A 15566-nucleotide genomic window follows, 5' to 3' on the forward strand; every position below is an offset into this window, starting at 1 on the left:
AGATTTTACAGGTTAAAAACTAGTTTTGATCGATGTCTACTTAACATTGATGCTACATCCAACGCGACATCTGTTAAATATCACCATGTATTCTGATTATGGACCTGATATTTGTTATATATCATAACACTGAGCCAAAAAGAAGCTTGAACTAGTGTGTTTCCGAGGGATGCCAACAGAGTATTGGGAAAAACCAATTTACATAGGAATAAAAAAGGAAAGAGCTTTCAATCTCAGGTTTGCTTGAAGTTAGAGTTTGCTGGGCATTCAGAAGAAAATGGGCAGAAGCTACATTTCCAGCGTTCCTCAAATGGGGTACAACTAGCTTCTCTCTTTCCGCGCAAAAACTCGAGATGATACTTAATTTTTCCCGTGACCCAATCAGGGTCGTAAGGAAATTGGTTCTCCATTAGCAATGTTTGATTTCCTTTCAATTCGTATCTGTCTCAAGAAAATTCTATCACAATGGGATCATATCTTAGATATTGTATCAAATCTTGGTTTAGACTCACCTTAACAGTAACTGGTCATGAGCTGGAGGTAGTAAAGAACAAGTAGTTCGAAAATACTCGACCAGGTCGTGGAGAGTCTGCGTATCACACCACATATAGACAAGTTAGCCTAGGAATGTAGGTGGGATTTCCTTGTACTTGATATATTTGACATTTATATTCTGCGAGTGTTATAATTTTTTACCAAAAACCTGAAATTTGGTCGTACAGTTAGTATTTATAATATTTTCCTTGACTTATATTTTCGTTCCACTTTCAAAATGTCCTATATAATCACTTCATCTACTTTTATGACATATTCTAATATTGTATATTACGTTTTTTAAATTTAAGATGAGATGAGATGGCCAACGGAAAATATTTTCATAAATCGCGCTAATCCTCAACTCTACGATTCATCCAAAAAAAAAAAAAAAAAAAAAACTCTACGATTCATGTGTGATGAATCGAACGAGATGGGTTTCAAATTCTTCGAAAATGAAGAGCTCCCATTATGAAAAATAGGCGTAAATTGATACTTCTATTTCAAGTTTCAACTTTAGTGCAAGAAATATGACATCGGAAGCCACAATCAGGAGGAGCCATTTACCTCACAAGGGAAACCCGCTTTCACAGTTTTCTTTACAATATCTGGTGATAAAATGTGCTCTGGATTCAATGCAAAGTGATCATAGAACTTTTCCGATGTAAATTCACCTAAACTGTCCCACAAGATTCTGTAGCACATTGTTTGGAACCTGTCCGAAACAGAAAAAAGTGGAGGGCTTCAGCAATTTGTCAATATCTATGGAAGCCAAATTTAAATGAATCTATACCTCCCCTTTCTGATTTGTGGCTCAGCAGGAAGCGTTGCTCGCCGTCGTGTTTTCCTTTCGACGATCATTAGAAAATTCTCAGAGTTCGAGTTTAACATTCGAATTACATCTATTCTTCCCACCATCCATTCACCTTGTGTAAAGCCTACTCTGTATGTACAGAAAATTTGAAGTCATTTTTGGTTTTTTAGCTGTTGTGTATGGTGATTGGTGCCTAGTATTACAGATACATCACAAACATTTCTATACTATCCAAAGAATTCTCACAACTGTAAAGATGATATATAGTATCTTAAACTTACAAAGGTAACTCACGTGTGAATCCATGAATTAATAATTCGTTTGCATGGACGATAAAATTCATAAACTTATTCTCCCAGACATTTTCAGCTGATCGAATTCGGTATTTTATTTTCTTGATCACCTGTCCAGATTCTCAAGGAAAGTCCTAAAATTAGTACAATGAAAAGGTTGAAAACTGAGGTCATGCATGTAATAGGCATGATGTATAAAAAGTAAGAAAGAAAAATACATAACTCACACCTCTTCCTCAAGTGCTGAGTGGCGAGCATTGCCTGTTTTCATGGCTGTAGTCTTCCTGGACCTTTCGGTTAGAGAAAACTCCTTCTGTTTTTCACACCATTCCTGTAATGATACAGATTTTTAAGACAAAAGTACACGGTGGAATGTTCGCATTCTCAGCACAACCAAATGAAATAGATATGCTACCGAATCAATTAGGTCCGTAACAGATAGACCACATGATACTCGCCGGTTCTGATGTAGAAAAGAACCTGAGAACTTGACATCAGGATGCTCGGCTACCGTATATACGGTTCGAACAGAAAATAGAGTAAGAGGTCGAAATAGCCTTGCATTCCGATGTAACAACGAAGTGGCGGCAAAGGTAGCTTTGATGAATGCCATTCTGCTCAATATTCTATGAGGATTTGCGCATCAGAAGGGGTAGCAAAGGATTTTATGGGCGATTCAGCGACGGGTTTTGAGGGAACTAAGGAAGACGTGATCCACTTATAATGGAGGAAGTGCTTCGTGTAATGGACACGACCATTTTCTCGTCCTCCGTCTGCATGAATATAAATGTGGCCTGGTTCGTTTAATTAAGGTCCGATTCAGTTAGTTAGGTTGGTAAATGAGAGCTAATCAATTTACTTTTATTTATTTCTTTATTTTTTGAAACAGTAGTTTATTTTTTTAGGAATTTCAGTAGCAAGTAAATTTCTCCCAAGCTCTCTATTGTAATAAAAAAATTTAAATATAGGCAAATTTTTTTTAAAAAAAATTCTTAATATATCGCATAAGTAGTCCACAAGCAAATTCACAATTTTTTTTTTAGAAAAAAGAATGACTTCGTTCTTAATGTATCCCTTAAGTACTCCACAAGCTATATACTATATGAATTTTGTTGAAACTGCTTCTCCTAAAAGTCTGACAGAAAAGAAACGAAATGTGGTACAATAATATATTTATATTTTAACAAATATTTAATAAAATAAATATATTAAAAGCATATACACATGATGGGATAAACATGTGATATATAATATAAAGATAAGTTAATGATAATCAAGATGTATGATATTATATTTAATATTTGGTATGATTTTAATAAAAGTCATTAAATTTATATATTAGATTGTAATGATAAAATTAACCTTATTATAAAAATTTTATAATTTCAAAGTTGTTGCTTGAGTTCATATTTCTTATCTGTTCATGCGCCGACAGTGCTTGGATGATTTATTTTTTTACCTAATTTTATATATTATATAATATGATAATCGAGCCCTTAATTTTGTGAGTCAAGTCAAATATAAATTTTTAAGGTTAATCGAGTGATATTAATAATTTTATTGAGATTATACAAATTATTTATATAATTATCTCGAGTTTATTTATATAATTCATATTATATAATATATAAAAATAAATAAAAATATTTATTTGATTACCTACAAATGAAAATAATAGGGTTTATGATTTTTATATATTGAGGGCAATTAAGTCATTTGTGGTGTTTTTATCATTAGATTAAAATTATTACATCTCATAAAAAAGATATTTTATCTTTATATAAAATTATTTATCACGGGCTTTCTAAAAAGGTACCAAACGTGGGATAAGGATGATTATTTATCAATCACTCTCTTATCCCATGTACCAAACTATACTACACATGATAGGATAAACATGTGATATATAATATAAGGATAAGTTAAGGATAAATAAGATATAGGATATTATATTTAATATTTGGTATGATTTTAATAAGAGTGATTAAATTTATATATTAGATTGTAATGACAAAATTAACATTATCATAATAATTTTTTTAATTTCAAAGTTGTTGCTTGAGTTCATATTTTTTATCTGTTCATGCGCCGATAGTGCTTGCATGATTTATTTATTTTTACCTAATTTTATATATTATATAATATGATAATTGAGCCCTTGATTTTGTGAGTCAAGTCAAATATTAATTTTTAAGGTTAATCGAGTGATACTAATCATTTTATTGATATTTAAAAAAATTATTTATATAATTATCTCGAATTCATTTATATAATTATCATATTATATAATATATAAAAATAAATAAAAATATTTATTTGATTTTAATTTCTACCTACTAGCATAGATTTATAAAAATCATTATAAATTGAGGGAAATTAAGTCATTTGTAATGTATTTTATCATTAAATTAAAATTATCACACCTAATAGAAGAGACATTTTATCCTTCTAAAAAATTATTTATCAAGGGCCCATGATATTATCATGGGCTTTTTAAAAAGATATCAAACATAGGATAATGAGGATTATTTATCAATTCCTCCCTTATCTCATGTACCAAACTATGCCTAAGAGTCTATAAGTTATAAAATGCATATTCGAATTATAAATCTTAAAAATAATAGAAGCGCTCAACTCATAATCGACGAATTCGTAGGTTTAATTCATACTGAATGCACGCTATCAGGACCAATAAGTCTATTGGAATTGGCTATGTATTAATAAAATCTCATCATCCTTACATAATCAATTGGTATATTCTTTATTATGTTAGCTAAAAGTCTTATTATAAAAAACTAAATAAAATAAATATTTTAAAGTATTTAAAAAAAATATTATTTGCCAAGCATTCTTAATTTTATATATTCTAAATAAATTTGAAAAATATTCGTTATAAAAACATTAAACATATCTTCATGTCGAGTATATGTCTCGAAATCAAATATATATTTTAACAAATATGTTTACCTTAAAAAATTAAGAGCAGTTAAAACTATTATAGGCATTTTGTATCAAAAGAAAAGGTGAAATTAGAATGTAATAATAATAAATAAAAATAAAAAATGTAGGAAGTGAGCGGCATTCATTAATTAGTCAGTCGATGCATGTATGACCTTGTCTCAAGGAGGGGGAGCGGATATTTCTCACCCACACCGCTGTCTTCAACAGAAAATGCCACCGTGCTTAGCAATTCATGCATGGCAGCCATCTGTGCCCTTTTTTTCTCTACATAAGCAGACCTCTCGCAGCTCAAAATCCCAGAAAGAAAAAGAAGATAGAACAGAACTCTACAAATCGAGTTGAAGAAGAGAGGAACAATGTGGAAGATCAAGGCACTGTTTGTGCTGGCCCTCTTGGTGTGTTTCTCACTGGCGGCGACGGCGGTTGCTTATGAAGAGGAGGAGTGGGGGGAGGGAGGTGGAAGGGGCTGGGAAGAGGGTGGTGAAGGAGGAGAAGAGGGTGGGTCTGGGCGGCGGGAAGGGGAGGACTGGTTCGTGTTGCAGGATTCGAAGAATGTGGTGAAGACCGATGCTGGGGTCATGAAAGTGGTGAAGGGTTTTGGAGGCAGAATTATGAAAAGCCCGATGCATATTGGCTTCATTACAATGGAGCCCAGAAGCCTTTTCGTCCCTCAGTACCTGGATTCCAGCCTCATTCTCTTCGTTCGCAGAGGTGAATAAATATCTGTAAATTACTCTTTTTACGTGTTTGTTTATACCTGACTGTGGATCTTCATCTTGGTTGCTCATTAGTATATATGAGTTGAAGTGTAAAATTTTAATTTGGTTTCTGCGTGTTCGTTAATGTGTAGAGATATGGCCGATTCATGTGAGTTAAGTTTAGTTTGATGTCTCTGTGGTTTTCTGCATGTTTGTTTTTGGTAAAAAAATGATTTTTTAAGTATTTGAATTATTAGTTCACTGTCGTTAGACTACAGCTCATATGAGTTGGACTTGGTTTCTTATATTACATCAACTGATATACAATCCTTTTATACTTTATTAAGTTCACTTTCTTTTGTACTCTGTTAATTTGATTTTTCTCGGGAATAAACTGTTACCCAACAATGTGCTCGTGTATGCCCTGTATCTTAATTTTGAGCTTTATGTTTTTTGGTTTCAATTTTACACTGGTGGCGGATTGGTTAAAGTTTGAAACAGGCATGGGAAAGGGTTTTTTTAACGGATAAAAACATGTTTCGGATCACTTAGCATAAGCTCAAACGGATTCCATCTCTAACAGAACCTGATGGTTGGAATATTGTTGGCCTTGTGGAACTTGTGGTGCTGAAAAATAGACCAAATTATTTGATTGTATGAACAGGGGAAGCCAGAGTTGGGAATATATACAAAGATGAACTGGTGGAAAGAAGTTTGAAAATGGGGGACATATATCGAATTGGGGCGGGCTCGGCTTTTTATTTGATTAATACAGGAGAAGGGCAGAGGCTTCATGTGGTGTGCAGCATAGATACGTCGGAGAGCTTGGGATGGCATGCATTCCAGGTAACTCCCTCATTTTCAAGAATGATTTTGCAAATTGTTTGAATGATCTAGGACTTGATCGATGCTTATGTAATTTGTAACATAATGGATCAGTAATGATGATAATTTCTTGAGATTATGTTTGTCGTAATGTGTTTGTTTGCAGTCTTTCTACGTAGCTGGTGGAACTTATCCAAGATCAGTACTTTCGGGTTTTGATCCCTTGACATTGTCAACAGCATTCAATGTAAGTGGAAATTGATCTCTTATTTCCCTATTATAGTAGAAAACTGATTAAACTCTGTGGTTTTCAGGTTTCGGAAGGCGAATTGAGCGAACTATTGACAGGACAAAACAAGGGTCCTATTGTTTACTTATCGGAGCCTCATTCGGAGCCCCATTCACCTAGCATGTGGTCCAATTTTTTGGACATGGAACAAGATGAGAAACTTGCACATATGAAGAGGGTTGTTAGGATCAGAGGAGGAGATTTTGAACAAGAAGAGGAGGCGAAACCTACATGGTCATTTAGGAAGCTTTTGATCTCTATGTTTGGAAAGGCTGGCAAGAGGGGGGACAAGAGAGGCCGGGTTGGCAAGGGGCCGGATTCTTACAACATCTACGATAGGAAGCCTGACTACAAGAACGATTACGGTTGGAGCATTGCTTTGGATGAGTCTGATTACTCCCCGCTCAAGCATGATGATTTTGGTGTTTATCTTGTCAATCTCACTGCGGTAAAAATCTTATCATGGTTATTGTTTATCTTGTCAATCTCACTGCGGTAAAAATCTTATCATGGTTATTATTGATATTGTACTTCCCTGCAATAACATAGATCTATAGAACTACACTAGCGTACTATGTAGTTGGCACATCCACAAGTTGATCTAATATTGATGATGTATGGTGAATTAAGCTTTTAGTCTTTGCATTGCAAAATGATAAATCGCCCTCTCTTCCAAATGAACGTAGGGATCAATGATGGCACCCCACGTCAATCCAAGAGCAACGGAGTACGGAATCGTGTTGAGAGGAGCCGGCACCATCCAAATCGTCTACCCCAACGGAACTCTAGCGATGAATGCCAAAGTAACAGAAGGCGACGTCTTTTGGATACCTCGCTACTTCCCATTTTGCCAAATCGCTTCAAGAACCGGCCCCTTCGAGTTCTTTGGCTTCACCACATCAGCCCGCGATAACCGGCCTCAATTCCTCGCAGGAGCCAACTCACTACTCGACACAATGAGAGGGCCTGAATTCGCAGCAGCATTCGGGTTGAGCGAAGATAGGTTAAAGGAGATTCTTGGAGCGCAAAAGGAGTCGGTAATCCTACCTTCGGCAGCCGTAGCACCACCCGGGGAAAAAGCAGCACCAAAGTTGATGGCAAAGGTCATCGACACCTATGGCAATGATATAGTTATGGGCTTTTAGTTCTTTCTTCTTTTTTTGGTATGTTTTTGGTTCTTCAAGGTAGTGGACATGGTTGAGTCCGAGTTCTTGTTCGTTTCGTGCATTCTGCAAACTAGTGAATAAACTCGAACTGTGATCTCTCTCCTTTGTTTATGTTCATTTTGAGATGTAAGCTTCTTAATTCAAAGCTGCTTATAATGTTTGGAAGAATCAGATATGAGATAAATAAAAAAAATCTTACTCTTTGTTGTGTCCGAGTATTACTCTTTTTTGGAGCTTTATCTCATGATAAACCATATAGCTAAGAGAAATCATGAACTTGGTAGGGTTAATCGTCTCATAGATAAAGATTCGTGAGATTGTAGCACAATATATTTACTCTTCAAGTTTATCTAAATATTTATCCATACGTTACATTAAATGAAATATTTATTATTTATCAATACATGATCTATTGGTATATTGCATGGATCTTAGATTGTAAGAGAATATATCGTATATAACGTCAGGATTAAATATTGATAAATACATCTACTTAAGACTAAATATTTGAGTTCAAAATATTTATTTATTTTAATATTTATCATTACAAATGGGTTCAGAATAATAATGAACCAGATCTCTTTGATAAATTCATAGTCTTTGATAAATTCTACTAGTAAAAAATACACACGTGTTTTATGTCTTAATATTATTTTAAATTTGATCAAATAATACTAAACATTTAACATAAAATTTAAAAGAAGTTTTGTTTAGATAATTTCTATGTAAACTATGGAGTGAATTGAGGAGGTTTTTAGTAGGATAAGAATGATAATTATGAAATTGAATATTTTGGTATCCTCCATAGTAGTTACTCTAAATGTCTCACACTTAATAATATGGTATAGATAGTATAGATATATTATAGAGGTATTAATTTTCAATTATAAAATATTGACTCGTGTATATATTAGATATGCATACATCTTTATATTAAATTAATTTAATTAAAACATGTATTATAATTATACATTTTAGAAAATATAAGTCTTACAAAATCATTTGGAATTGAAAATATAGATTAAAAATTTTCTACCACGAGTCTTTATTGTTTTCGTTTAAAGAATAGATATGGGCATATATAATGGTTAAAATAAGTTTTAGATTTCAAAATTCAAATTAATTTTTTAAAACTCAGACTAATAATATTCTCTTATAAACATATTTTTCTTAAGGCAAAAACTTGTGTGAGACGGTCTCACAGGTCATATTTTATGATACAGATATCTTATTTGAGTCATTATGAAAAAATATTATTTTTTATGATAAAAATATTACTTTTTATTGTAAATATTTGTAAAATTGTCTTATTTCATAAATAAAAATTCGTGAAACCGTCTCACAAGATACGTGCTTTGGATGGTTTGCGTAAATTGTCATTTCAGGGGTAATTTGCAAAACAAGGCCAAAATGGTCATTTACGTCTGATTTGGGATTACAAAGTCTCCACACAAACGCTGGTAAGCGACGATCACCGTACGCCGGTCAATTCCTCGCCGTTGTCAGCGATGATACGACACCGTTTGAGTAGTCTTCAAATCTTGTTGCTATACTGCTTGTTCTTCTTGTGCTCAAAACATGATTCTGCGAGAGCTGAAGTTATTGCCCTAACAACCGAGACTTTTAATGACAAGGTAAGAAATTTTTTATGTTTCTATTACTGATTTTCTATACAAGATCGTAACTTTTGGCTTTGGTATTTGGAAATCATCGTATAGAGATCTGTACCAATATGTGAATAATTGTTTAACGTGATATTCCTTGGATTTTTGTTGGATTTGTCTGGTCACCACAATTAAAATATTGGCCCTGGTGGTGCGGTTATATCAGAAGCGTGTGGGCTTTATATGATCTGCGCGATGCCCTTCTTGTGGTGAATTTATTGTTTTATGTGAACCCGAAGTTTAGTTTGCTTTACCTTTTATTCCGTAAATATCTTTTTGTTGTATTTTTCACTCCTTCAATGCACAGTGAATAGCACAAGATAAAAGGGAGATATGTAAAAATAAGAGTTGAGAATGTTTTATGTAAAATGAAGATTATTTCTGCACTTATCCATGCTTCAATTATTTTTTTGTTTTACAGTCCTTTTATGTATAATTTAGGTTCAGGAGAAAGACACGGCATGGTTTGTAAAGTTTTGTGTTCCTTGGTGCAAGCACTGGTAAGTTTCAATTATGAATGCTATTTTCAACTTTAGGATCAGTCTGGATGTAAAAACTCGAATACCAGTTGGTGTTGGCTAAACTCTGGTTTAATTTGTCTCCAGTAAAAACTTGGGGACACTGTGGGAGGAATTGGGAAAGGAGATGGAAGGTGCGGATGAGATTGAGATTGGTGAAGTTGATTGTGGAACAAATAAATCAGTGTGCTCTAAAGTAGATATTCATTCATATCCTACTTTCAAGTTATTTTATAATGGAGAAGAAGTTGTGAAATATCAAGGTAATGATTTTTTTGATTTTATATTCACGGTTTGAGTTTTTAGTTACTTTTTGTTTGATGTTTATTATTTTAATTACTTCCTTCGCGAGCTTTATCATCAACTAGAAGATTATTTAAAGTTTGAGAGGCATTCCCCTTCGCGTAATGGCTCGGAATTATATTTTCTCTGAAGGGCAAACTGTTACATTAAACATAAGCAAATACCTAATTGAATAGTATACTCTTACTCTCCCATACCATCAAGGTATCTGAGTTGCTCCATTTGTCAGGCCTAGGGCCCATGAGCCTGCCCAACTATCTTGCAATGAGCTAGTAACGATCATGTAAATAGAAGTTCTTGGTTTCTGAAAATAAATCATACAAATTGTTGGAGTGATTTACCGTACATTAGTGAGATAAACGTTTTCAGATTTCTTGAATAGTTCAATAAAATCATCTTGGAGAATTGATATCACAACTACCAAAGTTTTCTTCCCAGCTTTGAACATCTTTTTTTTTTATTTTTGAAACGATTTTTCATATAAAGTTGTTTTGGGAACTATGTTGCATGGATAGGGTACAGGTATCTAATCGAATACGATACGGATACGGCGATACGAAAAATTTTGAAAATATAAGACACGATACGGCTAGAATACGACAATTATTAAAATATATAGAAATATTATTTATATATATATATAAATTTAGTATTAAAAATTGTAGAGATGCACATATTTATGTAAATATATTGTAGAAATATATATACATATTTATGTAAATATATACAATGTACAATTTCAGAGCAGTAATTTAAAAAGAAAAGACCGAAAAAAATTTCAATTTTTTTTGAAACATATCCAAAAACGTGTCTCTGTCGTGTCCATGCGTATCCGACTGGTCAAACATGCAAAAAGTCAATAACACCAATTTTGTCGTATCCGATACGAGTATCCGCGTGTCGTATCCGTGTCTGATACTTTTAAAAAAAATTAGGAGTGTATGTGCTACATAGTTTGGGAATAAAGCATGTGTAAAAATTATTACGAAAGTAGCTCATAATTCTCAAGATCAAAAGTCCTCATGCGTTTATCTGGATATTCACCAATCATTACCTTCTTATCGTTGTTCTTTTTATAGCGAATCTGTGATGCATTTCCCTTCATAAAAAACCGCAAAATGTATAAAGCTTATTGCTGGAGCTGAAGAATTTCAGATTTTACTAATACTAACTGTTTGATAAAAAACTGAACGTTTCAGGAGCCAGGAATGTGGAATCACTTAAAACGTTTGCGCTGGAAGAAACAGAGAAGGCAGCTACAAAAGCACAACTCAACAATGATGCTGCGTTGTAAACTTTCTCGATGAAGTTGGTTTTGACCTTTTGTTTTCTCTTACCCTCTTCCAGCAAGTGGATTCATGAGTTTTCTAGCATGCCACACCGTAGATTATTTTATTTATATCGCGTTTATTGAGATTTCCCTCGTAGTTGTGAACTTTCGCCTTTTGGTGTCCCAAATTTGTGAAGATATGAACTACTTATATGTAAGCAGTGACAATTGGGTTGTGCTCGACAAATTTATCACATTTAGATGTAGATGGGATGTTTTCCTGGATGTAGACACCTTTGACAATCGAAGATAGTTAGCTTGATAAGGATGGCATTTTGAGGATCCTAGCAGATATACAAGCGCAATGTTCTTTGCTAGCTTTGACCTGCATGACACAGCTTGTTGAAAGACGTTAAAATGGAACGAATTTTCTTGTTCGGGAGAGTTTCTTGTTCCATGACCAAAGTTCTATTCATGATAAACTCATTTCATGACTATCTTTTGATTTCGAGATTCCTTATCTCCTTAGTGTTAATTTGATATTCTCACTCACGGGTTGTTATTTTCTGCCCTTGCAGTTGCACGTTAGCACTTTTGATTATTTGATGTAGCAACTTCTTCTTTTCGCCCTGACATTTAATGTAACTCTTGAACCAAAATTTGGCAGACTCTGTATTCGTATATGCTGAGAGTATCTTTGGATTTCTAGTTTAAGGGTAGCGTTTGTGTTATTTTGCTTTTGCTGACGTTATTTTGAAAGGGAAGATCACTCGTTTATTTAGGAGAATCTAATAATTATCATACTTTTGAAGGTACATGAGCAATTGATTACACATTGATGACTTTATTTTGTGCATACATTGTCAAGTATTATATCTATATTTGTGTTTTTTTGGTATGAATTATTTAGAATATTTATTTCCGTCCCCTAAATTGGATTTTCTGGCTCCGTCCTGTTAACCACCCCCGTAAAAGAATTCATGTTGAGGCCTCGAGCGACTATGATACTGCAGTAAACCTTGAGAAATTTAGCTTCGTTTTTTCAACCAGGTCCGATAGCCTCATACACCATGCAAATGTAAAGCATAAAGGATTGCTATACCTTTGCTTTAAGACTCCTTTCGGCAATAGTTTGTCTTTCTAGATGATCCAGAGACGCACTATGATTCTTGTTTTCTCTCTATTGTGCTTAAAGCACTATCTCAAGAACCAGGTAAAGGTACAAAGGCGAATAGCCTGTGATTCCGTTGTTTATTCATGAACGAAGTGCTTTTTCGCAAGTTGAAATGGCGTGAACGGCTCCTCATGGATTATAAAATCATAATTCCTCTATATTTTCCTACAATGAAATGACGGAAAGGCACAAATCCTTCTGATGTAGAAGGACATGGGATTCGCGGGGAATAGAAAAAAGATGGCACGAGTGCCGGGCTCTTGCATGACCAAACGATTTCAAATGTTTCATAATTTTTTAACATCAAGCTAACCAAGGACTACAGAAACAAATTTCCAATCATGTCAAAGAAAAACTCTTGATGGATAACGTTAAGAGGAATTATTTATTTGGTTCACTAAATTTGACAAACGAATTACAGAATAAATCAAACAGGGAGACACCGCTACACTTCATTCGAATATCACAAACAACAAAAGTATCCGAACTATCAGCTATTTCAAGATTTTTCAGTGAACTTGTAGGATGAATAAGAAAGTGTGCCAGCGCTCCAGCTGGTGTGAATAAGCTCACCTCTAGTATTCTCTCCCGCCGCACCCATCGCCACGTGCAGCGGATAAAAATGGTCCGGCCACGGATGCGCTACCTTGGCATACGGCGCCTTGGCTTCATAATCATTCACGTCTTCGTACCTCCCTTCGTAAAGAGCTTCCTTGATCCAATTATCGAACTCGTAAGCCCACGGTGTCACCGAATTTCCTGCCTGGCCGTTCATAGCCCGCAAATTATGGGTGGCGGCGCCTGACCCGATTATTAAAACACCTTCGTCTTTCAGCGGCGCCAAAGCCTTCCCCATATTAAAATGGTGGGACGCGTCCTTATCCGTCTGCACGGAGAGCTGGCACACGGGGATGTCCGCCTCCGGGTACATCAGCATCAGCGGCACCCATGCGCCGTGATCCAGCCCCCGTTTCTTGTCCACGTGCACGCGCTTGAATCCCGATGCCGACAACAGCTCCTTCACCCTGCTCGCCAATTTCGGAGCGCCGGGAGCCGGGTACTTGAGCTGGTACATTTTCTTCGGGAAGTTGTAGAAGTCGTATATGGTTTCACTGGGGCCTTCCACGGCGTTGACCGTTGGATCGTCCGTCTCCCAGTGGCCGGATATTATCAAAATCGCTTTGGGTTTCACCGGAAACACCTTCTTCTGGAATGATTTGAGGAATCCACGCGCCGGGAGGGAATCGTCGATTGAAAGCGTTGGCGAGCCATGGGAGATGTAAAAAGTCTCCATCGTCATCTTCTCCTTCTTCAAGAACTCCCTCGATTCAATTATATTAGCAACTTTCACAGTAAATACAAGGCAGAAACACAAACACCCGATTGCGTATATATAGAAGAGAGATTTTGCGTTCATTCCGTGGGAGCGATGTTCCCCACCTCTGATGTTGACTTTTCTTCACGTCTTACCTGCCCTTTTCTCTTCCCGTGTTATTTTTTCAAATTTTAAACGTTTTCTATTTACGTTTGCCATTGCGCAATTTTTGGACTAGCTACTTATCGCAATTAACACGAAACTTCGAGAAGAATAGAGCATTATAGTACACAAAAGCATTGATAAAACTGAGCGCAAGCTAGATTCAGTTTATAAAAAATTATTATTTTTTATATCAATAATATTATTTTTAATTATATATATCGATCAGATCAACGTGTTTTGTTGATATAAACCGCTTTGAAACTTGTTATTAAAAATCGAAATCGGTTATTAAGATCCGGAACCAAACCCAACCAAAACCACTTTATGCTTCTTAAAATAAACTAGAACCGGACTGGTCCTGGTTTTGATTTCAAACCGGTTCCATGATGTATGTGAAACCGGTCCGAAACAAAAACCGGAACCAATTCAATTTTTTAAATTTTTTAAAAAAATACGGGGCAACAACAGCTACCCCACGCGTTCGTTGTGCCCAAAGGCTGTAACAAGGAGGCGTTGGAGAGTCCAATTGCTCTTTTGCCTAATCCGATTAATAAAATTGCAGATTGGCCCTGTTTTGGGGTCATCTGCAATTTATTTTAATTGCATATTAGTTTAATTGTTATATCATAAATAGATGTTCATTTGATATCTCTTCTTTCTAAATTCTAAGTTGCGACAATTCTTGCAATTTTATAGTTTACTTCAATTATTCAATTAAATTGTGTTTCCAAATTTATTTATCCATTTTTCCAGAGTATAATTTATGGGTAGGTCTCTTGTGAGACGCTCTCACGAATTTTTATATATGAGACGGATCAACCCTACCAATATTTACAATAAAAAGTATATTTTTAGCATAAAAAGTAATATTTTTTCATGGATGACCCGAATAAGAGATCTGTCTCACAAATACGACCCGTGAGACCGTCTCACACAAGTTTTTGTCATAATTTATTTTATTTGTATACTAAAAATTATTTACTATATTTTTCGATAATATCTTCTTCAACCTGTGGTGGTGCTCGTAGAAGTGGTGTTGATGTTAACTTGATTTTCGAGTTCGAAGAAAATTTGAGCTTTGAGGATTATATTGGTACATCAACAGTGGTATCAAAACCAATTTTCTCAATCATCTGATTTTCTATTGTTTATTGTTTTAATTGTATTGAACGAATTGTTTTAATCGCATAAAAAGTCCAAAAATCGCAGGCCCTTAAAGTTTTTTCAAAAAACAAAAAAAAACAAAAAAAACATGAATATTCCGCCCGGAAGTTTTTCAAAAAAAAATAAAAAAAATCATGTGTGTTCTGCCAGGAACAGTTCCGGACGAAACACGCAAGCAGCAACTGCCGAGATGCATTTTTTTTTTTAAAAAAAAAATACAAATTTCATGACTGTTTCGCTCATGGCAGTGCGCTGTCCATTTTCCGGCAGCGGCTTGGGCGAAAACGAGGATGCCCGAGATGGTTTCAGACAGTCCCAAGCTCATGGGCTAGAGAATTTTGGGCCCAATTACGATTTTATGATTTTTTTAAAATTATGGATCAAAGTAGATATTTTATGAATATTGGATAATT

The 15566-nt window shown here is 34.8% G+C and overlaps 4 protein-coding genes across 4 annotated transcripts; 2 read left to right on the forward strand and 2 right to left on the reverse strand.

Moving 5' to 3' along the window:
- Positions 1–130: 130 nt before the first annotated feature.
- On the reverse strand, positions 131–2378 carry LOC142553487 (exonuclease V, chloroplastic-like). Its single transcript, XM_075663770.1, has 7 exons — positions 2057–2378; positions 1871–1972; positions 1630–1751; positions 1328–1477; positions 1102–1249; positions 513–589; positions 131–441 (listed from the first exon to the last, which is right to left on the reverse strand). The coding sequence occupies exons 1-7, from the start codon at positions 2252–2254 to the stop codon at positions 234–236; spliced, it is 1005 nt and encodes a 334-aa protein (XP_075519885.1). The 5' UTR covers positions 2255–2378; the 3' UTR covers positions 131–233.
- A 2533-nt stretch (positions 2379–4911) lies between these two features.
- LOC142553488 (vicilin-like seed storage protein At2g28490) lies at positions 4912–7783 on the forward strand. The gene is made up of 5 exons (XM_075663771.1): positions 4912–5313; positions 5965–6146; positions 6292–6372; positions 6440–6862; positions 7101–7783. Exons 1-5 carry the CDS (start codon positions 4959–4961, stop codon positions 7557–7559), a joined length of 1500 nt encoding a protein of 499 aa, XP_075519886.1. The 5' UTR covers positions 4912–4958; the 3' UTR covers positions 7560–7783.
- Positions 7784–8956: 1173 nt separating this feature from the next.
- On the forward strand, positions 8957–11553 carry LOC142553492 (protein disulfide-isomerase 5-1-like). Its single transcript, XM_075663782.1, has 4 exons — positions 8957–9214; positions 9686–9744; positions 9850–10025; positions 11265–11553. Exons 1-4 carry the CDS (start codon positions 9089–9091, stop codon positions 11357–11359), a joined length of 456 nt encoding a protein of 151 aa, XP_075519897.1. The 5' UTR covers positions 8957–9088; the 3' UTR covers positions 11360–11553.
- Positions 11554–12875: 1322 nt separating this feature from the next.
- Positions 12876–13974, reverse strand: LOC142553491 (4,5-DOPA dioxygenase extradiol-like). The gene has a single exon (XM_075663781.1). The coding sequence runs from the start codon at positions 13924–13926 to the stop codon at positions 13009–13011; it is 918 nt and encodes a 305-aa protein (XP_075519896.1). The 5' UTR covers positions 13927–13974; the 3' UTR covers positions 12876–13008.
- Positions 13975–15566: the final 1592 nt, after the last annotated feature.

The sequence above is a fragment of the Primulina tabacum genome, chromosome 8, assembly GCF_025594145.1.
Source record: "Primulina tabacum isolate GXHZ01 chromosome 8, ASM2559414v2, whole genome shotgun sequence".
Classification (NCBI taxonomy): domain Eukaryota; kingdom Viridiplantae; phylum Streptophyta; class Magnoliopsida; order Lamiales; family Gesneriaceae; genus Primulina; species Primulina tabacum.